Source organism: Elephantulus edwardii, unplaced genomic scaffold (assembly GCF_000299155.1).
Source record: "Elephantulus edwardii isolate Elephantulus edwardi_28Jun2011 unplaced genomic scaffold, EleEdw1.0 scaffold00188, whole genome shotgun sequence".
Classification (NCBI taxonomy): domain Eukaryota; kingdom Metazoa; phylum Chordata; class Mammalia; order Macroscelidea; family Macroscelididae; genus Elephantulus; species Elephantulus edwardii.
This window is the reverse complement of record NW_006399938.1, coordinates 5,648,303-5,673,838: the sequence shown is the minus strand read 5'-3', so window position 1 is coordinate 5,673,838 and position 25,536 is coordinate 5,648,303. Positions and strand designations below refer to the sequence as shown.

The 25,536-nt window shown below is 37.1% G+C and overlaps 1 protein-coding gene across 1 annotated transcript in view; it reads left to right on the top strand.

The window, feature by feature from the left end:
* Positions 1-25,536, top strand: part of DDX60 (DEAD (Asp-Glu-Ala-Asp) box polypeptide 60) — a 177,270-nt gene that overhangs the window by 33,309 nt on the left and 118,425 nt on the right. Inside the window, exons 8-11 of the mRNA XM_006896670.1 lie at positions 7,648-7,783; positions 10,045-10,200; positions 19,447-19,552; positions 22,854-22,969. Of these exons, the coding sequence (XP_006896732.1) occupies positions 7,648-7,783; positions 10,045-10,200; positions 19,447-19,552; positions 22,854-22,969 (514 nt within the window). The remainder of the gene's footprint in view (positions 1-7,647; positions 7,784-10,044; positions 10,201-19,446; positions 19,553-22,853; positions 22,970-25,536) is intronic.

Below are 25,536 nucleotides of genomic sequence, written 5' to 3'. Positions count from 1 at the left end.
AGGTCCTCCCTCAGTTTCAAAAAGGAAGATAGTGTTCTCTGTGTAAGGCAGGTTGTTTATGAAGTCTTCTTCCAATCCTCATGTAGTAGTTCTCCTCATAAAGTTCAGCCTACCTAATGATTTGTTTTCTGTGTTTAGAGTCAAAAGGTAGAAGGACAAGACACATCCATGACAATTGTCTTGATTTTAAAGCATTGCTTGGCTCCACAGTCAACACTCTCGGCACCAGTAGCCAGGAAATTAAAAGATGTATTGCGATGGGAAAGTTTGCTGTTAGGGACCTCTCCAAAGTACTGAAGAGCAATGGTTTCTCTCTGGAGACTAAGGTGTGTCTGACATTGGCCATGGTCTTTGCGATTACTTGTTATGTATCAGAGAGTTGGACAATGACTAAGGAGGCTAGAAGGAGAATTGATGCCTTTGAGCTGTGGTACTGGAGAAGAGTATTGAGGGTACCGTGGACTGCTAGGAAAACAAACAGATTCATCCTGGAAAGGGTCAAACTGGACCGCTCCTTGGAGGCAAGGATTCTGAGGCTCCATCTAACACACTTTGGACATGTTGTAAGGAGGGACCGATCCTTGGAAAGGGATATCATGCTTGGTAAGGTGGAGGGACACCGCAGGAGGGGAAGGCCCTGTGACTGGGGTAATCATGATTGGTGTATCGGAGACGGTGCAATTGGCACAGGACAGAACAGAGTTCAGGGCTGTTGTACATAGGGTCTCCATGAGTCGCAAGCAACTCGACGGCACATAACAACAAGTGTTTCCTTACTCTGTTCTTATGACTGCTTCCTGGTCAAAGTGCAGATTTGACATGAACGTAATTAAGTGCTCTGAGATTCTCATTCTTCCCAAGGTTAGTTGCAATTTGTTGTGGTCCACACAGTTAAATGCCTTTGCATAGTCAACGAAACACAGATAGAGATAGACATTCCTCTGGTACTCTCTGCTTTCAGTTAAGATCCATCTGACATTGGCTGTGATGTCCCTAGTGCCACTGCCTCTTCTGAACCTAGCTTGTACTTCTGGTAGTCTTCTGTCAACACGCTGTTCAATTCATTTTTTAATAATGCTCAGCAGGATTTTGTTTGTGTGTAATATTAGTGATACTGTTCAATACTTTCCAAACACTGGTTACCTTTTATCGGAATGGGAATAAATATGGGTCTCTTTCAGTCAGTTGGCCAGGTAGCTGTCCTCTAGATTTTTTGCACAACCTGGTGAGCACGTCCAAGTCTGCATCAGTTTGTTGAAATATGTCAATTGGTATGTCATTAATTTCTGAGAGCTTGTTTTTGCTAATTCATTCAGAGAAGCTTGGATTCCTCTTTCATCACCATTGCCTCTTAGTCATAATTCTTCTGTTTCATCCAGTTCTGACTTTTTTTTTCAGTTCTTACTTTTACAGTGACTCTATGTACTCCTGTCATCTTCTTTTGATGCTTCCTAGATCATTCAATATTCTATCCATAGCATCTTTAAATATTGCAACTCAAGACTTGAATTTGTTTTTCAGTTCTGGCAGCTTATGAAATTGTCAGCAAGTTCTTTTTTTTAAATTTTCTTACTCTAGCTCTTTGCACATTTCATTATAATACTTTGCTTTGCCTTTCCAAGCTGCCCTTTGAAATCTTCTGTTCAACTCCTTAACTTCCTGAATTCTTCCCTTTGCTTTGGCTTCTAGGTGCTCTACTGCAAGATTCAGAATCTCGTCTGACATTTATCCTGATCTTTTCTTCCTTCTCTGTCTTTGTAATGACCTTTTGCATTCTTCATGGATTATATTCTTGATATATTATATTCTTAATATATTATTATTTCTGTTAGTGTTCACAACCTCAGACCTATTCCTGATGGCTTTTAAATTCAGGTGGGATGGACTTAAGGTCAAATTTTGGTTCTTCTGAATTTGAGTTCATTTCTTTAAATTCAACTTGAACTTGCATAAAAGTAGTTGGTGGTCTGTTCTACAAACAGCACCTGGCCTAGTTTTCACACCTAATGTTTTGCTTCTCCATCATTTCTGTCCACATATGTAATCAATCTGATTCCTGTGTACACCATCAGATGAAGTTCATATATATAGTCACAGTTTGTGTTTCTTATAAACGGTATTTACAATAAATAAATCATTGTGCAAAAGTCTATTGTTCTATCTCCAACCTCATTTCTGTTACCAAGTCTAAATTATCCAGTACAGATTCTTTTTTTCCATTCCTAACATTTTTATTTCTATCACCCGTTATTGTTAGTGCATCCTGATAGTGTATTTGGTAGATTTATGACTGCAACAATTAGTGGAAGTCATCTATTTCCTTCTCTTTGGCTCTGGTTGTTGGTGCATATATTTGAATGACAGTGGTATTAACTGGTCTTCTTTGTATACATGAGTATATCATCCTGTCACTCACATTATATTTCAAGATGGATCTAGAAATGATATTTTAACTATGAATGCAACCCCATTTTTTCTCATCTTTTCATTTCCAGCATAGTCGTTGTTGTTATATGTCATTGCCTGCGACCCATAGCGACCCTATGTACAGCAGCTCTGAAGCCTGTCCTGTCCTGAGCCAGTCTCACTGATTCCAACACACTTAATCCCATTTTCCCAGTTGCTTTATCAAAAGATCATATGATTATCTGATTCAAAATGTCCCATGCTAATCCTTTTCCATTTTGCCATTGACCAGTATGTCAATAGCTATGCGTTCCATTTCTTCCTTAACAGTGTACAACTTTTCTATATTCACAATTCTCACATTCCTCGTTCCAGTCACTAGTGTCTGTTTACAATTGTTCCTCCTCTTTGTGGCTCTGAATACCACGACTCAGCCTCTGGTGCCCTATCTGCTAGTCTAATCTATGTGTGCTCTATCGTACATAGGGTTTTCGAAGGCCTGTAATTTCGGAACTGGATGGTCAATCCTTCTCTCTAGTCTGTCTTAATTTGGATGATCAGCTTTAGAGCAAAATCTAGCAGACAAACATTTTACCCCCCAAAAAAGCAGAAGAAAGACTCTTCCGCATTGCACAACTATCAAATCCAGTGTTGTTTCTGCCATCCTCCGGAGATTTATCCTGGTCCTGTCATGTCACCCTGCCTCACCACATCCAACTTTGTTCTTTATTCTCGCCCTGCCAACACTGACATCCCTCTTCCCAACTACTTAGCAAGATGGCTCAGGCCACCAGCTGCTTCTATCTGCTCATTTCCTTTCCTGTGATCTGTCCTATGATGCTGGTGCTCTGGGAAGGTCTCTGGCGCAAGCAAATGTGCTGTCAACACAGGCAAATTTAAGATTGAGGCAGGTGAATTAAAGGTCTGGCTGTGCATAGGTGAAATCAGGATGGGATGACTGGCTGTGAGGTTCTTGGTTGATAGAGAGTTGGTTTGTTTTTTTTTGTTTTGTTTATTTGGTTTTTGTTCATACATGTTATCAGAAAGTTTAAGGAAAATATTTTATAAGCAATCAATTAAGAAATTATTCTATAAATATTTATATGAGCTCTGGTGAGGAGTAGAAACATAGTAAGAAAAGCACTAATACATTTACTTATCTCATTCTATCTTCTTCATGGATCTACATCTTGACATTCATTTTTTTAAATGACCATGAAAAAGTAATTAAGATTTAAACTCTAGTCATAAAAAGATCTAATTTTGAAAGAATGGTTCCTCAAGAAATAAAGAGAATTGAGGTGACCCAAGTTCTAAAGAATCAAGATTAACTGGGTGGGAAAAGGAGGCAAATTGGAATCATAGAGATTTGAAGCAGCGGAGGTAAACATCCTGAGGGTTACCCAGTCAATAGAATGAAATATGTCTAGTGGATCTCATGCAAGAAGAAAAATGCAACTGAAAAGACCTCTGGCAGCCAAGTCCATAGGTTGCACTGCTAAACCAAAGCTGAACCTCTCAGGTGGTTCAAATTCACTGAATGGCTCTGTGGGAGAAAGATGGATAGTCTCCTGCTATGCTGTTTTTAGCCTCAGAAATCTCCTGGAGTCTGTTCTGACCTGATGCAGGGAGGATTTTCTTTTGGCTTTATTTATTTATTTAAATAAAGAATGGAGCTAAGGAAGCAAGCCAGGGATAAATCATATAAAGCCTGCTAAGGGAATGGAAATATAACTTGATCAGAAACATATTGTGAATCCATTATAAGATTTCATACAGGTGAAATGGCACCTTCTTTTAATACATTTTGTGGTTGTCATGTTGAGACAGCAGTATAGAGTCAGAACAATGGGCTTGGAGAAACCAATTAGGTTACTATTATGTTTACCCATATGATAAGTGGCAGCAATGGGGACTAAGGATGTAGTAAGTAAGGGTAAATAAGAGTGAGCATGTTCAAGAGTTAAGATGTAGAACTGAAAAACTTGGTGGCTTGTACAGGACATGCAGGAAAGAGATGAGTTAACTTGACTCTCAAGTTCTGGTTTGAGCATTTATGTGGGTGCTGCCACAGAGGAAGGGTTCTTTTGGGGAGGAAGATCTAGAATTTAGTTTTGGAAATGACAGATTTGAAATGTCCATATGATATTCAAATGTTTAGGAGGAGTTTGATATCTAGTTAACAGTTTGAAGCACAGGTTTGGAACTTAGGAGAGTGAAATGGGACTTAAGAATTTAAAGATTTAGAATTCATTAGCCTGCAGTCAAAAGATACTCTAAAGGTAAGAGAGATGAATAGAAAATTTCAAGAGAAACGCCAGAAGAAAATACATACATATGCAAAGAGATATATTTTAAAAAAAAATCCATAAAGAACAGATTGACATTTTCCTGTGTGAATTTCATTTTTCATGACTTTGGAAACAAGGTCATGTGCTAAAAATTATAGAAAGAAAGCAAACATAGAAATTTAAGTACAATAAAAGATCTGGAAGAATGAATTCAGAATTCTAGTGTATAAACTGTTGAGAAGCAAAGATGTGATAAGTGTGTGTGTGTGTGTGTGTGTGTGTATTGCTTAGCAATTTGAAAGTCCATTTGAAGTTTAGATGACAAGAAAAATTAGAATGTTATAATTATTTTTCCCCCCAAGAACTTCAACCTGTATGTTATAGAAATGGAGAAAGTAATTTATTGGATGACATTGGGGAAATGATTATATCTGTGTCTCATTGACATGCAAAGGTAATTAACTGTGTGGATCATAATAAATTGTGGCTAACCTTGAGAAGAATAGGAATCCCAAGACACTTGATTGTGCTCATGCAAAACCTACACTACGGCCAGGAAGCAGTCATTAGAACAGAGCAAGGAAACACTGCATAGTTCAAAATCAGGAAAAGAATGTGTCAGAGATGCATATTTTCTCCAGACCTTTTCAATCTATATGTGGAACAGATTGTTTGGAAGGCTGCACTTTATGAAGTGGAATGTGACATCAGGATTGGAGGGAGACTCATCAACAAACTGCATTAAGCAGATGATACAACCTTGCTTGCCAAAACTTAGAAGGACCTGAACCATCTGCTGCAGAAGGTCAAGGACTAGTCTTCAACATGAATTGAAGCTCAATATCAAGGAAACAAAGATTCTCATCAGTAGGTCAATTGACAGCATCATGATAGATGGAGAAGAAATAGAAATTGTTAACAATTTCAGTTTGCTCAGCTCCAAAGTCAACATTGTTGATACCAGCAATCAGGAAATCAAAGGATGAATTGCATTAGGTAAATCTGCTGTCCGAAACTTCTACAGAGGACTAGAGAACAATGTCAATCTAAGGTGCACCCGAACCAGACTATGGTCTTTTCAATTAGTTGCTATGCATCAGAGTTGGACAGTGGCTAAGGATGACAGAGAAAGAAATGATGCCTTTAAGTTGCTGTGCTGGAGAAGACTATCGTACATCCCATGGACTACCAAGAAGACAATATTTCCTGGAGAGGGTGAAATCAAGTGTCTCCTTGGAGACAAGGATTTTGAAGCTCTGTCTCACATACTTTGGATATGTTGCCACAAGAGACCAGCGTCGAGAAAGACATCATGTTTGGAAGGATGGAGGGACAGTACAGGAGAGGAAAACTCTGAATGAGGTAGCTTGACACAGTAACTGGGATAATGAGGATAGATGTATCAGAGACAGCAAGATTGACTTAGGTTAGGCAGGGCTCAGAGCCATTGCACATAGGGTCACTGTAAGTAGCAGTCGACTTGACACCACATAAAAACAGCCACAACTTGGGGGAAAGGACAATTCAGATAAAGAAAGCAGTTGGTAAATTTGTACAGTGCTGTGAACGACAGGAATATTTGATCACTTTCTCAAGGATGGTCAATATAAGAGACACAGTTCCACAAGGAAAAACCTGAAGAAATCTGTTGGATTGGGGATAATATTGAGGATTAATTAAACTGAAGTCCTTATGTATTTGTAAGGAAATAAGAAGGTAATTTATCATCATATACAAGTAGAACGAGGAGTTTAGCTTAGCTGGTAGGAGTTAGAAGTTATTGATAAGATTATTGAAAAGACTTTTTTTATTTACATTTCCCCCTTTCCTGTAAATATCTGAAACTCTCTGTATAAAGCTTTTATTTTTCTGCTGTGACATTTTGTTCTCCACTAACTAGTTCACATACATTATTGATTACCATCTCCCCATTGTAGCAGCACACTTATTATTTCCCCCTGTGTTTCTTATTTTCCTGCGTCTTTCCCCTATCCCTTCCTGTCGTCTGAGATTTATTCCTGAATGGATGGTTGATTGTATTAAGGAATATTTTACTCTTTGATGTTATTCATCACCTGATAGGCCTGTCTATTATTGTTTGACTGAAAGTTGAATTATGGGGTGAGTTCAGTTTTCAGTTTGAAGGGTAACTCAGAACATAATCTTGATAGTTCTGCTACTCAGTCTGCCAGATCAGAAGTCCGTTATTTGTTTTTTTCACTGTGAAGTTAAGTTTTGTTTCATATTTTTCTTCCAGTCTATCAGTTATTTCTAATTATGATCCCTTTCAGAGCCAGGAGCAGTGAGAGTTGGGAATCATACAGTTCTTCTAGTCTTAGAGTTATGGTGATTGACATTCATGCAGTCCATTGGTTTTTGGATAAATAAAAATCTTTGATTTTATTTGCTTTTCTTGGCTCCAGATCAAGTGACAAATAATTACACCCTAGATGGCCACTCTCAAGTAGCAAGAAGACCAATATTCACCAAAGAAAGGGGTAGTGGATATGCTATGCTAATTGACTTGATGTGTACATCAAAGAAGGATGTAGAACACTGTGTTTGTGGATATGTTATGTCAGTTGATCTTGATGTGTAAAGTGTTCAGGCCCAGTGACTTATTCCCTGAAGGAGTTTGGCTATGGCTAAACAATTTAGTATTTTTATCTCTATTTGCTCGATTATATACAAGAGTCTATTTACAATATGTACAGCTATGTTTGTAGAATCACTTTCCAACAAATCTATGTGGTCACGGGTGTCTCCTTTATACTTTTAAAGCAAAAGAATTTCATCATTATCCAACTTGAAGTGAGTTCCATTAACAAGACTTGAATGACCCTACCATCTTGCTTTTCAGGTAGATTAGAAGTGTTTGTAAGCATTCTAAAGTTCATGACAAATACGAAAGTTGTCAATAATCTGATCTATTTTTTTTTTCAATTTTCAGAAAAGGTGGTGTGAATATTTCATCCTGAATAACATAAGCAATTTTGAGAATTTAAATTTAACTCATCTTCCTGACTTAAGTGATGAGCCTTTGTTGAAGAATATTACTTTTTACTATGAAAAAGAACATGTTCAAGGTACCACAGTGATTATATTTTTATACAGATAAGCATTATAAAATATTGAAAATGTCAAAAGTAGTTTAATTCTATCTTGGCTCCATGGTTATTTGTGTTTCCACAGTCTTCCTTTAGTTGTGTATATAAATTTGTTTAGTTTCAATCAGAAAAGATACTATGTTAAAATAATTTTTACTCTTATTATTAAAAAATAATTTTGGAACAAAAGCCATTTTGTTTTATATTTGGTATTTCACATAATTTTATGGGGTGAAAAAGGTGTAGGTAGCATGGAGATGGCCAAGTCCTTCCTCTACTAACTCCACAAAGCGGAACTGTCTGCATCAACAAAATCCATAGTACAAAACTAATTTCTGTAAGGTCAGACGTGGTCCCCCATGCTCCTGCTTCTATTTTTACTAATTCCAGCACCAATATTACTGCTCTACTGTGTCTAAAATTCGTTGCAATGAAAAAAATACTTCACAGAACCATACTCATGGTTGTGGGATTTATTACGGAAATTAACAGGCTATCTTTCAGGTTGGCTAGGTGCAGATAGCTTCTTAAGTGTTGTTGCTGGCCCTTTGACCTTCAGTATCACAACTTTCTCTGCAATCTCTTTCTATGAATCAAAGAGCTGGACAATGACTAGAGATAATAGGAGAATTGATGCCTTTGAGCTGTGGTATGGAGAAGAGTGTTACATATACCATGGACTGCTAAAAGAATGAACAGGTTTGTCCTGGAGAGGGTTAAATCAGGCTGCCCCTTGGAGGCAAGGATTCTGAAGTTTCGTCTGACATACTTTAGACATGTTGCAAGGAGGGACCAGTCTTTGGAGAGAGATGTCATGCTTGGGAGGGTGAAGGGACAGCGAAAGAAAAGAAGACCCTTGATGAGATGGATTGATTCAGTAACTGGGGGTAATAGGAATAGGTGTATCAGGGGCAATAAGATTGGCACAGGATAGAGCAGGGTTTAGGGTTGTTGTACATAGGATCTCTAAGAGTTGCAGGTGACTCAATGGCACAGAACAACAACATGCCAGTATTATACTCTTCCTTTAGTCCTTCAAGTTTCAGCATCTTCCCTCAGTCCTCCGACAAGTTTGGATGAAGGACTCTAATTTTGGCTCCAGGAGGCAGCAGTCCCAAGTCAGCTCTGTCTCAGATTCAGTCTCTGGCTCTAAAGGATGTGTGCTACTTCCTCTTCCTTATTAGTTGAGATTACCAATTTCTGACACAGAATCTGCTCAATTTAACGGAGAGACTAGCTAATCCTCTTGCGGATAGAGTCACACACTTTATTTTTATGATTCCACTTACCCATGTGGCGAAGTCAAAGTCAAGGACTAGGAAAGCCACTTTGAACAATAAACCCTTTACACCACAGTTTAATAGTTGAAAATTTCACAAGGTATGCATAATATTTTTTCCTTGATATTGTTTTTAATAGAAACATCCTACTCAACTAGGTGGATTGACATGCTGACTGCAGCAATGGGCTCTTGTGTGTCTGGAAGTGTGAGGATGGCGCAGGATAGAGCAGAGTTCAGGTCTTTTGTTCATAGGGTCGCCATATTTGACTTGACAACAATAACAACAACAACAACAATTCTAATTAAATATTTAGGATGTTTTTATTAAATCTTAAAAATTAAGCTCTTTTACACATTTATTATATGCAACTTAAGGAGCCATAATGGGGTAGTGGTTAAGTGTTCATTGCTAACCCAAAGGTAAATAGATGGAAACCCCTAGCCACATTGTGTGAAAAAGATGTGATAATATGTTGCTATAAATATTAAAGCCTTATTCATCATGTTGAATACTTCTACTTTGTCCTAAAGAGCCATTATGAATCAGAATATATTTTATGATAATGGATTTGATTTGGTTTGATTTAATTATCTAGGATCCCTGGGTGATACAAATGAATAAGTGTTCAGCTAGCCAAAAGTTGACAATTTGAACACACACAGAAGACAAACCTTCATGCAAATAGGGTAACGATGAGTCAGGAGCAATTCAGCAACAAAAATTAAGATTTAGTTATTAAATATACAAAGGAGATATACTTTATTATACATTTATAACATGTCATAAATAATTCTAGTGACCATTTTTATTTTAGTGTAGTATAATGGTGCAGTTTAATAAAAAAATTCATTCTCTGAATCCCATTTTAACTCAATGAATTTCACAAAAATATGTACTTTTATAGATGTGTAATGAAATTTTAGCATCTAGATTTTATTTTTTTTTTTAAATATCTAGGCCTACATTTGAATTTGGGGAATGTCATTGAAAAGGAGTATGAACATCTCTGGAATACTGTGTCAAACTTGGTGAAAGACTTTGAGGTTGGAAAACCATTTCCTATGAGAACAACAAAAGTTTGCTTTCTCAAAAAGAAACGTTCACCTATTAAAGGTAATAAATCCCTAGGTAATTATTTAAATAAATGATATTGAAATAACTATATTCTTCTGTAAATGGTCTGGAAACACCATTAAATCAATGTTAAAAGTATAAATAATTTTTATAGTTTGTATTTTAATAATAAAATATGATACATCTACTATAATATTTTGATGTTATGCTATGATTATAATTTTTAAATTGTTGATGAAGGAGTGGCATCCACTTCCTAAACAACATGCCTCCGGCAACTCTGAACTTTAATAATTGTCCATAGTTGTAGAAGGGATTAAGACCTTTTGTTCATAGGGTCACTATGAGTCATGCTCAACTCGAAGCCAATCAACAGCAACATGCAATTTCACATTATTATATACTTAATAGTAAGGAGCTACAAGGTCAATCTAAAAGTACCCAGTTCAAATCCATCAAGTGCTCTGAGGAAAAAGATGGGCAATCTCCTTCCATAAGATTTAATTCCTCGAATAATCCACTGGAGGGTCACCTATGAGTTAGTTTCTGTTCTATAGTATATAAGAACAATATATAAATGTATGTTATATATTATTAAAAATTGACAAAAACTGCAAGCAAAATATGATTGTTAAAAATTGTAGTCATAGCATGACATATTAAAAATATTACAAGATTCTTTGTCTCACACACACACACACACACACACACACACACACACACACTTTCTAACATATTCCATAGCATTTGTACAGCTAACCTAAAGGAAAAGCAACCGCTGAGTTTCAAATTAATTGTGACTTTTCAGGAGAGAAGGTTACCAATTGCCTCTCATGAGTTAGAACCTCAGAAACACAATGGAACGTCTCTATGAGTCAGAATTGACTTTACAGCAGTGGGCTAGATATTTATATCACTGTATTAATCAATTTATCTCTTCTGCATTAGCAGTAACATCACAGTGTATATAAACTGAAAAATCCCTTTATGAAAAATTGAAAATCTTGGCTCAAAACCACAAAATTATTTTAAGTTAACTAGAGAGATAAACTTATAAAGGAAAAACACAAGATGCAATAAAGGAAAAACAAACTAGAAACCAAAATGGGAATCACATGCAAACTGAGACTGTCCTGAGGAGCATTACTGACCACAGTGATTCAGAAATGCATATCCCAATTACGCTGGGACGGGGCAAGGAATAAGAACACAGAAACACATGGTTTTAGACCTGAATCCCATGCAAATCTGAATTTATAGAAAGGCCCAACTCCCACAAAATTTGCTTTTTTTAGCAAAAAGAGACAACTAACCATTTTACTGAGTCTGGAGTGTGGATGGCAGAACAATGTGAAACCCTTTGGAAACCCTTTGGGGCCTTTCTGCTATGTCAAATAAAGTCTCTATGAGTTGGAATTGAATTGAATGTACCCCACCCTCTCTAGCATCTGTAGTTTAAACTGAAATTCTACTGGAGTGACACAAACAAAAAGAAAAACAAAAAACACAGCAAAACCAAAGTCAAACAACTCTAATTGCTATTGATTGAGAGCTAACTCATAGATAACCCTCACACACATATACACATAAATACATTCCCTAGTGGTAAGAAGAAGTAACCTTTCAGCTGCTAATCAGAAGGTTGATGGTTGGAACCAATCTACCATTCTGTACAAGATGAAATAATCTGCTTCCATAAAAACATACAGTTTGAGGGATTCTATCAGAATTGTGTACTCTGTCATATAAGATGATGTTGACTATGCAAAAGCACTGACTGAATAACATGAAGAAGAATGAGAACACTTTAATTGTGCTCATGTGAAACCTGTATATAGTCCTATAAGTAGTGTCATAGCAGAATAAGAGAATATTGTATGGTTTAAAATGAGGAAGGTATGCATCAACTTTACTTCCTTTTTCTATACCTATTGAATGTGTATACTGAGAAAATAATTTGAGAAGCTCAACTACATAAAGAAGAATGTGGCATAAGAATTGGAGGAAGACTTACCAATGACCTGTGTTATGTAGATGAAACAACCTTCCTTGCACAAATTGAAGAGGACTGGAGGGTCTTGCTGCAGAAGACAAAGGTCTACAGCTTTCAATGTGGATTACATTTCAGCATCAAGAAAACCAACTTTTAACCACTGGACTAACAAACTACATCATGATAGATGGAGAAGAGATTGAAATTATCAAGGATATATTTTTGTTTTTAAATCCACAATCAGCATCCATGATGACAACAATAACAAATCAAAAGACTTCTAGGATTGGGTAAATACATCCGCAAGGACCTCTCCAAAGTGTTAAAGAACATACATGTTTTAAGATTAATGTGTGTCTAATATGGAGCTTTTTTAAAGGGAATTTGCAAGAGATAAATACTTCTAAATAAAAAATTTAATTATTCTATTTTCTGTCTCATTTTTCTCATCAAGCTTGTATTTTCCATAGGAATCATATTGACTACATATGTGTGGGGAGAATCTCTGGAGAAGCCCAATATCAGCAGTCAAAACTAGACCAGAGGTGAACTGTGGGTCAGGTCATCAACTACTCATATGTAAGTTTAAACTGAGGCTGAAGAAAATGAAAATAAGTACATAGGAATCACAATATGGTCTTGAATCAATTCCTTCTGAATTTCAAGATCATCTTAAGAATAGGCTTGAGGCACTGAACACCAATAATCGAAGAACAGAAATGTGGAATGATATCTCCTGAAGAAAGAAAAGGACATTACAAAAACAGAGGAGAAAGAAAAAAAAGATAGAAATAGATGTCAGATGACACGCTAAAGATTTAACTGGAATATTGAGAAGCCTAAACAAAAGGAAAACATGTTGAAGTGAAAGAGCTGAACAGAAGATTTCAGAAGACAGCTCAGGATAAAAAAGCATTATAATGGAATGTGTAGAGAGCTGGAATTAGAGACTAAAAGTGGAAGAATTTGTTCTGCATTTCTCAAGCTGAAAGAACTGAAAAACAAATTGAAGTCTCTTGTTAAAATGTTAAAGATGTACGAACAATATATTGAATGATTCAGAAAGCATCAAAAGAAGGTGGAGGAAATACACAGAATCACTATACCAGAAGAATATATTGATACTGAAAAGTTTAAGGAAGTTCCATATGAACAGCAGCCAATAGTAATGAAGGAGGAAGTCGAAGCTGCATTGAGCACATTGGCAAAAAAATTAGGCCCCAGGAATCAAAGAGATACTGATTGACTTATTTTGATTAATAGATGTGACTTGGATGTCCTCATCAGTCTATGCCTGGAAAATTGGAGAATAGCTATCTGGTCAACAGATTGGAAGAGGCCCATATTTGTTCCCATTCTGAAGAATAGTGATCTAGCTGACTGTGGAAACTATCAAACAATATCATTATTGTCAGATGCAAACAAAATTCTACTGAAGATCATTCAGCAACAGTGGAACAATACAGAGACAGGGAACTTCCAGAAGTTCAAGTAGGATTTAGAAGAGGCCTTGGCACCAGGGATATTATTGCTGATATCAGATGGATCCTACCTAGCTGAAAGTAAGAAATATCAGAGCAATGTCTTTTTGTGTTTTATTGACTCTGCAAAGACATTTGACTATGTGAATCCTAACAAGTTGTGGCTGACATTGACAAGAAAGAGAGTCCCAGAGCACTTGATTGTGCTCATGCGGAAAGAATACCTGGACTAGGAGGAAGCTATTGTGTGAACAGATCAGGAGAACACTGCATAGTTTATAATTGAGAAGGGAGTGTGTCAGGATTGTATTCTCTCTCCATATCTGCTAAATCTGTATATAATTCAATCTGGACTTTATGAAGAGGAGTGTGGCATCAGGATTGAAGTGAGACATACATGTTATGCAGATGACACAACCTTGCTTGCTGAAAGTGCTTGATGCACTTGTTGAGGTATAACAAGGCATGCAACCTTTAATATGGATTGTATCCTAATGTCAAGGAAATGAAGATTCTTACCACTGGACCAATAGACAATATCATTATGGATGAAGTGGAGATTGAACTGTCAACAGCTTCATCTTGCTTGGATCCACAATTAACACCCTTGGTACTAGAAGCCAGGAAATAAGGAGACACATTCTATTGGAAAAATCTGCAGTTAGAGATTTCTCCAAGTTATTGAGGAGTAGTGATGTTAGTTTGAGGACTAAGGTGTGACTGATTCAGGTCCTAGTCTTTTCGGTTACTTGGTATGCATCTAAGAGCTGGACAATAAGAAAGGATGACAGAAAAAGAATTGATACCTTTGAGCTGTGGTGTTGCAGAAGACCACTGAACATACCATGAACAGCCAAGAGAATGAACAAATATGTCTTGGAGAGGGTGCAGCCAGAGTGCTCTTTTGAAGTAAGAATGCTGAGGATTTACCTGACATACTTTGGGCATGTTATTAGAAGAGGCTATTTCTTGGAAAAGGACTTGATGCTGGGAAGGATGGAAGGTCAGCAAAGGAGAGGAAGACCCTCAATCAGGTGGATTGACATGGTGACTGCTACAATGGACTCCTGTGTGTCAGGATGTGTGAGGGTGGCATAGTATAGAACAGGGTTCAGATCTTTTGTTCATAGGGTTGCTGTGAGTCCTACTCGACTCAAGAACACCTAGCAGCAACAATAGAGAGTTTTGGTGGCCTAGTGGCAAAAAGCTGCACTGTAATCTTAAAGGCACATAGTTTGAAACTACCAGAGCTCCATGGGAGACAGATGGACAATCTCCTGTGCTAACTTCCTCTCAAAACCCACCAGATGGTTGGCTGTGGATTGGCTCTGACTCTACTATACAAAGCACACACAATTTAAGTAATGGTATTTTCAGTTGTTTATTGCTATTGTTGTTATGTGCCATTCAATCACTTACAACTCATAGTGTCCCTATGTACAACAGCTCTAAACACTGCTCTATCCTGAGCCAACCTTGTTGTCTCTGACACACATATTTCCATTACCCCAGTCACTAAGCCGATGCATTTCATTAAAGGTTTTCCTCTCTTGCACTGTTCCTCCACCCTCTTAAGTATGATGTCCCTCTCCAGGACTGATTCCTTCTTGCAACATGCCCAAAGTATGTGAAATGAAACTTCAGAATCCTTGATTCCAAGAAGAAGCCTAGTTTCACTCTTTCCAAGACTAATATTTTTGTTCTCCTAGAAGTCCATAGTATAGTCAGTACTCTTCTCTGGCAGCACAGCCCTAGTCATTGTCAAGTTCTCCGATGCATAGCAAATAATTGCATTTCCACGGCCTGGATCAGGTTTACCTTAGTCTCCAGACTGTCATTGTTGCTCTTGAGTACTTTGGAGAGGTTCTTGATAGCAGACTTATGCATATAAAAATTGGGCCGTGAATAAATAATCCTGAAGAAGAATTGATGTCACTGAATTGTGGTTATGGAGAAGAGTTTTTACAGTCCCATGAACTTCTAAAAGAATGAACAAAACTATCCTGGAGGAAGTACAAACAGGAAACTCTTTAAAGGCAAGATTGATAAAACTTCATATCACATACTTTAACATGTTGTCAGGATGGGTTAATCCTTGGAAACAATACATAGTGCTAAAAAAGGTAAAGGAACATTGTAGAGATGAAGATATTAATGCATATTAATTGATTGACACAGAGATTGTGGTCATGGCCTCAAGCACGTTCTAGATGGTGAAGATGATGCAGGCTAGGGCAAGATTTTGATCTGTTCATTAGGTTGCTTTGAGTTGTAATCTATTTGATTGAAGCTCTGTTGGTCTCATGGTAGGAATCTTTACTGAAATCCCCAAATCATGTAGTTCGAATCTGCCAGCTGCTTAACAGGAGAAGGATAGACAATCTTTTCCCTTGTGATTACAGCTTCTGAAAATCTGCTAGAGGGTCAGTTATAAGTCTGTTCCAGTGGGATGGTACACAATGACAAGAACCAACAGAAGCAGATCTGGACATGTTCACCAGGCTCTGCCCAGGAATCTGAAAGACAGGCACCTGGTCAACTGACTGGAAGAGGTCCATATTTATTCCAATTTAAAGAAAAAAGATGATCCAACGGCTTGTGGAAATTATCAAACAATATTGCTGATATCACACATAAGAAAAAAACTTGCTGAAGATTATCCCAAAACAACTGAAATAGAACATTTACAGACAACTGCCAGAAGTGAAAACAGGGTAAAAGAGGCTGTGGGATGAGAAACATCATTGCCAATATCAGATGGATCTTGCCTGAAAGCAGAGTACCAGAGGAATGTCAATCTGTGTTTCATTGACTATGCCAAGATTTTTGACTGTGAATCACAAAAATTGGCTAACATTTAGAAGAAGGAGATCCCAGAATAATTGATTGTGCTCATGTCGAGTCCATATTGGACCAGAAAGAAGTAGTTAAGACAGCAAGAAAATGCTGCATTGTTCAAAATCGGGAACAAAGCGTGTCTGGGATGCATCCTGTTGCCATACCTTTATTATCTATATGTGAAGCAGATAATTCAGGAGGCTGAACTTTATGAGAAGGAATATGGCAGTAGGATTGGAAGAAGACTCATCAACAACTTGCACTATGCAGATAACATAATCTTGCTTCCTGAAACTGAAACTGAGGAGGACATGAAATATTTGCTGTAGAAGATAAAAAACTGCAGTCTCCAATTTGGATTGCAACTCAACATCAAGAAGACAAAGCTTGCCAAATATAGCCAGAAACGCACAATAGGGTAAAATTGATGAATGTGACTTTCTAAAGATTAAATCCCTGTGTGCATCAAAAACATTTTCACATGAAAAGAAAACCTACTGACAGGAAAAAAGCTTTTGGACATACCATTTTGGACAGATGTAAAGCATAAAAAAGTTTGCTGAATCCTACAGGGTCTCCACAAGAAAAAAAAAAAGCCAATTCAACAAAACTAACACAGTTACAAAATGGGCAAAACACATAGAAAGACTTTTCACAAAGGAAGATATTAGGATGGCCAGCAGACACGCTCAAAGTCACTGGCAATAAGAGAAATGCAAATCAAAACCACAATGAGATACCATCTCACTTCAATAGCAGCGGCAAAGTTTAACAGAACAGCAAATGGTGAATGTTAGAGGATATGGAGAGATAGAAACTCATATACACTGGCGGTGAGATTGTAAAAGGATACAACCATTCTGCAAGGAAGTTTGACATTTCCTCAAAAAGCTAAACATTGAAATTCAATATGATCCAGCTACTTCATTGCTTGAGTAGACCCAAAGAAAATTAGAACTGAGCTAAGAAAGGTTATTTACACCAATATTCATATTTACACCAATATTCATAACAGCATTATTCACCATCACAAGAACATGGAAACAGCCCAAATGTCCAACCACAAACAAATGAATTGAGGAATTATGGTACATTCATACAATGGGATACTACACAGCACGCAGAAGCAATGATTTTGAAAATCACGACCTAACTTGGGAGGGACTGGAGAGCATTATGCTAAGTGAACTAACGGAGTCCTATAAGGACAAATACTGTATAAGGCCATTATTATAGAAATAAAAAAGTAACTAGTAAAACGTGTATGAAACTCCAAGGGGAGGGTAGAAGCAGAGGGGTGAGGACAGGCAAGGGGATAATGATAGGGTAATGGGAATTGATGGGTATAAGGAGGTAAAGGAAATGGAAAAGATCTGGCATGAAAAAAAAATGTATATGAAGTTCATAAATAAGCCAGTATAAAATAAAAATTTTATTTAAAACCTGAAAAAGACAAAGCTTCTTACCTCTGGGCCAATTGACAACATCATGATAGATGGAGAAGAGATTGAGGCTATTAACAATTTCAGATTTGTTGGTTCCATAATCAATACTCTTGGCACCAGCCGTCAGGAAATCAAAAGATTAATTGCATTAGAAAAATCTACTGTCGGGGGGATTTCTCCAGACTGCTGACAAGCAATGACACCACTCTAGAGACTAAGGTGTGCCTGATCCAGGCCATGACTTTGCAATTACTTGCTATGGATCTGAGATCTGGACAATAAGGATGACAAAAGAGGAATCAATGCCTTTGAATTGTGGTGCTGGAGAAAAGTATTGAACAATACCATGGATTGCCAAAAGAACAAATATAGCTGCTCTAGAGAAAAGGAAATCAAGCTTCTTATTGAAGGCAAGGATTTGAAGCTCCATCTCACATACTTTGGGCATTGCAGTCAGGAGGGACCAGTCCTTGGAGGAGGACATATGCTTGGAAGGGTGGAGGGACAATGCAGGAGAGAGAGACCCTGGATGAAATGGATTGCCACGTGTACTGGGATTAGGGGGACAAAGCGTGTCAGAAACAATGAGATTGATTCAGGTATTGTGCATAAGATGTTTATGAGTGAAAGATGCATACAAAAACAACAACAACAACAACAACACAACTACAACAATGAAGCAGACTCTGTGGCAACAGACTCAAATACGTCCAGGATAATAAGAATGTCTCAGGACACGACAGAGTTCAGATCTATTCCTGAGGACTCTGAGTCATACTTCACTAGAGGGAATATAACAGCAACAATAATAACAGTGAATGAGCCAGACTGGTCTTGATTGCAGTAGGTTTACTTTCATAACTGTATACACAGAGTAAATCTGTGGATAAAATACCATGCTCACAATTCTTACAATATGAAATAATAAAATTAACAAATGTTTGAAAATAGAAAACTGGTGTTTTTCTGTGTCTGCTTGTCTGTTTATATCTATCATCTCTTGTGTACCACCCTCTTACCTACCTACCTACCTACCTGCTGGCTTAAATGTCATTACTGGGTTTTGGTTTTTTCCCCCCCAAAATATATTTTGTTATGTTTTATGAACCACGAGAGGCATCACCCTTGGGTGCATCTCCTTCCAGGCTGTGCCATGAGAGCTCTCTAAAAGTTTTAATGTGAGAAATAGTTTTATAGGAGAGAACTCTGGTAGCGTTGTGGAGAGGAGGTTCCCTGACAACATAAAGAAACGTTCAAATCCACCAGCTGCCTCATTGGAGAAAAGATGGGCTATCTCCTGCAGTGGGATTTACTCTCTCTGAAAACTCACTGCAGATTCAGCTATGAATTGGCTCCAATTTGACTGTATATAGCAACAACTGTTTTATAGGAATCCTTGAAAATTATAAATCTAAATAGTATCAATATCACTTTCTATAAATGTGAGGTTGTAGAAAGCAATGCATAATTGTCTGATTTTTTTTTTTCATACAAATTTCACATTGGAGCTTACTTATTTTGTTTGCAGAAATTTCCAAGGGAATGGTGCCTAATTTGGGATTTATTCCAGTGTCGTGTAAACTGGTGGATGAGTTTGTTGGAGACATTTTAAAAGACTTACCTTTCCTAAAGAGGTATAGTATTTTAGTGTGGTCCAAGAAATGTTTATGAAATTAATGCATGTCTCACTAATTATTGCTTGAAATAATACATGTTATATAAATACAATGAATTTCATAAAAAATGTTGGTGTTGTTATACCCCATTGAGATAGTGAACCAATACACACTATCTCTGAATTCTACTCTAAACTGAGCCAATCACACTGCCACCACCACACCTACCTCCTTTACCCTAGTTTTGTGGCAACCCACCTCATTTGGGGTCTTCTTCTGCTGCACTGTCCCTCCATCCTTCTAAGTATGATGCCCTTCTTCAAGGTCTGGCCTCTTCCGGAAGTCTGCCCAAAATATGTCAGAAGGAGCTTCGAAATCTTTACTGCCAAGGAGTAACTTGGTTTCACCCTCTCCAGACAGACTTGTTCTCTTGACACTCCATGGAATGTTCAATGCTCTTAATGAACATCACACCTCAAAGACATCAATTCTTCTGTCACCCTTAGTCACTGTCTAGGACTATGATTCATGGCAAATAATTGAGAAGACCATGGCCTGTATCAGGTGCAACTTAGTTACTAGACTGACAGCATTGTTCGTTAGCATTTGTAGAAGTTCCTGATAGCAGATTTTCCCAGTGCAATCCATCTTTTGATATCCTGACACGTGGTTCTAAGACTGTCTACTGTGGATAAAAGCTACCTGAAATTGTTAACAATCTCAATCTCTTATTTATCTATCATGGTTTTGCTAATTGGTCCAGTGGTGAAAGTCTTTATTGTCTTGATGTTGAGCTTCAATCCATATTGAAGTCTTTGACCATTTGCAGCAAATGTTTCATATCCTCTTCAGCATCTGTGAGGAATGTTGTGTCATCTGCATAGCATAAGTTGTTGATGAGTCTTCTTCCAATCCTGATACCACATTCTTCTTCATAAAGTCCATCCTCCCGAATGATCTGCACTACATAAAGATTGAAATAGTATGGAGAAAGATGCATCCCTCATGTACACCTTTCTTGATTTTGAACCAAAGAGTGTTTCATTGCTCTGTTCTCACAACTGCTTCCTGGTCCAAGTATAGGTTTTGCATAAACACAATCAAGTATTCTGAGATTCACATTCTTCTCAAGGTTAGCCACAATTTGTTGTGGTCCATGCAGTCAAATTCCTTTTCATAGTCATTTAAACACAAATAGACATCCCTCTGGTACACTCTGTTTCATCTGAAATCCCTCTGACAGCGTAGATGATGTCCCTAGTGTCATGGTCTCTTCTAAACCCAGTTTTTACTTCTGGCAGTTATTAGGAAAAAACCCATATAGTCCTAGCTTAAAATCTTCTATCTGTAAGGGCTTTGTTGTGATTTAATGATTTGCTAATTTTGACTGTATTGTTGGAGAAACGGAGTGGATTCTAGATTTTTAAATTGAAGAAATTATTCTTGAGATTATACAGTTAATATTATAAAATAAAAAGATAAAAAAGATTATGATGTTACAACTTTTAATAAATTAATAGAAACTTAGCCTTTAGGAAAAGCCTGTAACAGTGTGAGAGCTGTGGTGGCCTAGTGCTATTTGCACTGCAATACCAAAACATTCAAATCAGCCAGCAGCTTTGCAGCAGAAAGATAAACAATCACCTCTTGTGCTATCAACTGCCTCTGAAAACCCACTGGAGGGTAAGTAATGGATTGATTCGGACCCAAAGGTGCACAACACCACCACCATCACCACCTTACAATACTTTAGGCAAAGGGACTCTGCATTGTAGTTAATAGATAAAATAATAAAAGACTTATCTCCCTCTAAGGCTTTTTTTGAATATCTAAAGGGATCCTAAATAAAATTCTTTCAGTCTAGTAAAGCAATTAAAGATTTTGTTGTTGATGTTGTTAGGTGCCTCAAGTACAACTCATAGAGACCCTATGAACAAAAGATCTGAGCCCTGTTCTATCCTGTGCCATCCTCTCACTTCCTGACACACAAGAGCACTTTGTAGCAGCCACCATGTAAATTCACCTAGTTGAGGGTCTTCCTCTCCTTCACCAACTCTCCACCCTTCCCACCATCAGGTCCTTCTCCAAGGAATAGCCTCTCCTAGCAACGTGCCCAAAGTATGTGACCTGAAATTGGCCATAATGTTTCTAGTGCCACAACCTCTTTAAATCCAGCTGGTATTTCTAGTAGTTCTCTGTAGATTAGTGTTCCAATAATTTTTAATAATCTTCAGCAGGATTTTGCTTGTGTGTAATATTAATGATATTGTTCAATAGTTTTCACATTTTGTTAGGTCACCTTTTTTTGGAATGGAAATAAATATGAGTATCTTCTAGTCAGTTGGCGAGGTAGTTGTTCCCCAAACTTCTTGGCACAAACTGGTGAGCACATCCAGGGCAGCATTTGTTGTTGAAATATGTCAGTTGGCATGCCATCAATTCCTGGCACCTTGGTTTTTTTGCTAACTCCTTCAGAGCAGGTTGAACTTCCTTTTTCATCACTATTGCCTCTTGATTATATGTTGTTCCATGAAATTCTTTTGTGTCAGCCAATTCTTCTTGGTACAGTCAGTCTGTGTACTCCTTCCACTTTTTTTTTCTTTCTTCCTGGATCAGTCAATATTCTGCCAAAACTTCTTTAAGTATTGCAACTTGAGGCTTGAATTTGTTCTTTCATTTTTAGCCTATGAAATGTGGAGTTAGTTCATCCCTTTTGGTTATCTAACTCCAGCTCTATGCACATTTCATTATAATACTTTGCCTTGTCTTCGCATAGTCATCCTTTGAAACTTTCTGTTCAGTTCCTTAATGTTCTGCTTTTCTCTCCTTTGCTTTTGCTTCCTGATGCTCAGTGAAATATTTAGAGTTTCTTCTGACATATATCTTGGTCTTTTCTTCCGCTTCTGTCTTTGTAGTGACATGTTGCATTCTTCATTGTTGATAATCATAATATCTTCTCACAGCTCTTCTGGTCTTCTTCATTCATTAGTGTTCCAAGCCTCAAATCTGTTCCTGAGATAGTTTCTAAATTCAGGTGTGATATACTCAAGGTTAAATTTTGGTTCCTGTATATTTGATTTATCTCTGTGTAGTCATAAAATATTTAGGTCATAAAATATTACAATAAAAGGGAGCTCTGGTAGCAAAGTGGCAAGAAGCTGCACTGTAATCTTGAAGTGGTGTGGTTCAAATCCCCTCCTGTGCCAGTTGGATCTGAATCAACAGTATACAATTTGGGGAAAAAATTACTGTAAGGTAATATGTATACAATGTTATCTTTGGAAGAATAGAATTATATATATAACTTTTTTTCTTGTAGCGATGACCCTATGGTTACTTCACTTGTTAAACACAAGGAATTTGATGAGCTTATGCACTGGCATTCCCATAAGCTGCTGAAGGATGACTATGATTGTGCAAGGTGTGATGCTGATGGTGAGTTTTCTGACTATTTAAATAAATATAAATGCATTTCAAACTAACTTTTATTGTAGAGTGAAATTTTCCCCTTTGTTACTGCTTCACATGTACAGATAAGTTTTAAGATATCTGAAGGAAGAAGTGCACATATATGGGTTTTGTCTCTAAAAGTGTCAGAAGCAGTTTTTAGGAACAATGATGTGTTATTTCAGGGATCTCTGTATTCTTTCAATGCTAATCTACTGACAAAATCATCGTTTTTAAGTAATTGCAACTTTTTTTCATACAATCCAATTAATTTCATTCAATAAGCACACAAATTTTCTCTATTTTTATTATGAAACTACAAAAATGACTTTTTGTTACCACGAAGAGTAGAACAACAGTGATTGACTTAGGGTTGATGTGTTTCCACTTTATTATTTTTATTTATTTTGTCTTTTTAACTCCTTCTGTTCACTCTATCCTTCTTAAGACTGACATATTTACTTTTATTAAAATCTGGGATTTGGGATTGTAAGTATGCTCATCTGAAATAATTACAGTTTGTTTATTCAAGTAACTACCAAAATGTTGTGGTTTTAAGGTGCTGAGATATGCTTTAATCATTGACAACCTTCAAGATAGGGTTTTCTGATAAATGTGATACACAGACATAAAATAAGTTTTCATATTTTTGTGAGTATGTTAAATAGTTTTTCTTAGTTATAAAAGTAAGTCAAATGTTGATTACTGAAATTTTCTATGTCATTAGATTTTGCAATAGTGATAGAGCTTAGATTTCTCAGTTGCTAAAATCCTGTCTCTGAGGTGGTATGTAGTCAGAACTTTCCTATTCAAGGATACATGAAATCTGAAAATATTAGAGGAACGTCATCCTTATAATCACTGTAACGTCCTCTTCTTTTTTAAACTTTCTTTTTTAATTTTCACCTCTTTTTAAAAGCAATTGTCATTATGTCATAAATATATTTGTTTACTTTTTCATCTAATGCTCATTAATACCATTTTTTTTTTGTTTTTTTTTCCTCTCTCTCTCCTCTCCCCCCTCTCTCATCTTCTTTTTTTTATGTGTATCTTTTCCTTTTCTACACCAGAGGTGTAGCGTCTAGTCCTATTTTTTTTTTTTTTTTTCTTTAGGCATTCTAATGTTTACTTTTGGAGGGGAACAAGAAAAGTATTTTGTCACTTTTATCCTTTTACTAAGATAAGTAATTATAAAAGATGTTGTTGTTACTATTAGTGTCATCCATTCAACTACAATTCATGTTGTTGTTGTTAGGTGCCCTCAAGTTGAATATCACTCAGTGACCCTATGAACAGCAGCTAGGAGCCCTGTCCTGTCCTCTCCCAACCGCATCATGCCTGACAAACTTGAGCTCATTGCTGCAGTCACTGTGTCAATCCATCTTGTTAGGGGCCTTCCTATCTTTCACTGACCCTCCGTCTTTCCAAGCGTGATATCCCTTTCCAAGGAATAGCCTTTCCTTACAACATGCTCAAAGTATGAAAGAGAGAGAACTACATCATCTATGCCTGTAAAGAGTACTCTGGCTTCACTTTTTCCAAGACATATCTGTTCATTTGGAAATCTATGGGACATTTGGTACTCTTCTCCAATACCACAACTCCAAGGTATCGATTCTTCTTCTGTCACCTTTATTCACAGTTCAGCTCTCAGATGCATAGCAGGAAAAGACTATGGCCTGAATCAGTCACATCTTAGTATTCAAATGGACATTGTCACTCTTAAGTGTTTTGGAGAGGTCCCTGATAGAGTACTTGCCCAACAAAATAAATGTACAGATCTCCTGATGAGTTCTAAGGGTGTTTTGTTGATTGTTAATCCAAGCAAGATGAAATATTTCACACCTTCAAACCTTTCTCCATCTATCACGATGTTGTCTATTGAGGTTCTTTGTTTTCTTCATGTTGGGATGTTAACTATACTGAAGGCTATAGTCCTTTATACTATGCAGCAATATTTCAAGTCCTCCTCACCTCCAGCAATCAAGGTTGTGTTGTCTCCGTGACACAGGTTGATGAGTCTTCCTCTAATCCTGAGGCCATATTCCTCTGCATAGAGTCCAACTTAATGGATTATTTTCTCATCATATAGACTGAATATGTATGGAGAAAGGATACATCTCTTACTCATAATCTTCCCGATTTTAAACCATGCATTGTTCCCTTGCTTAGTTCAAATAGCCACTTCCTGGTCTATATATAGGTTTTGCATGTGCAAAATTAAGTGTTCCTGTTCTTCTCAATGTTAGCCATAGTTTATGATCCCTTTGTATAGTCAATAAAACACAAATAGGCATTCTTCTTGTCCTTTTTGCTTTCAGCCAAGATTTATCTGACATCAGCAATGATATCCCTGGTGTCATCTTCTTCTGAACCCTGCTTGAACGTCTAGCATTTCTTTGTCTGTATACTGTTCTAGCTATTTTGGATGATCTTCAGCAATATTTTGCTTGCATATGATATTAATTATACTCTTTAATATTGTCAACATTTTGTTGGATCACCTTACTTGAGAATGGGAACAGATAATGGATATTTTTCAATCGGCCAGGCAG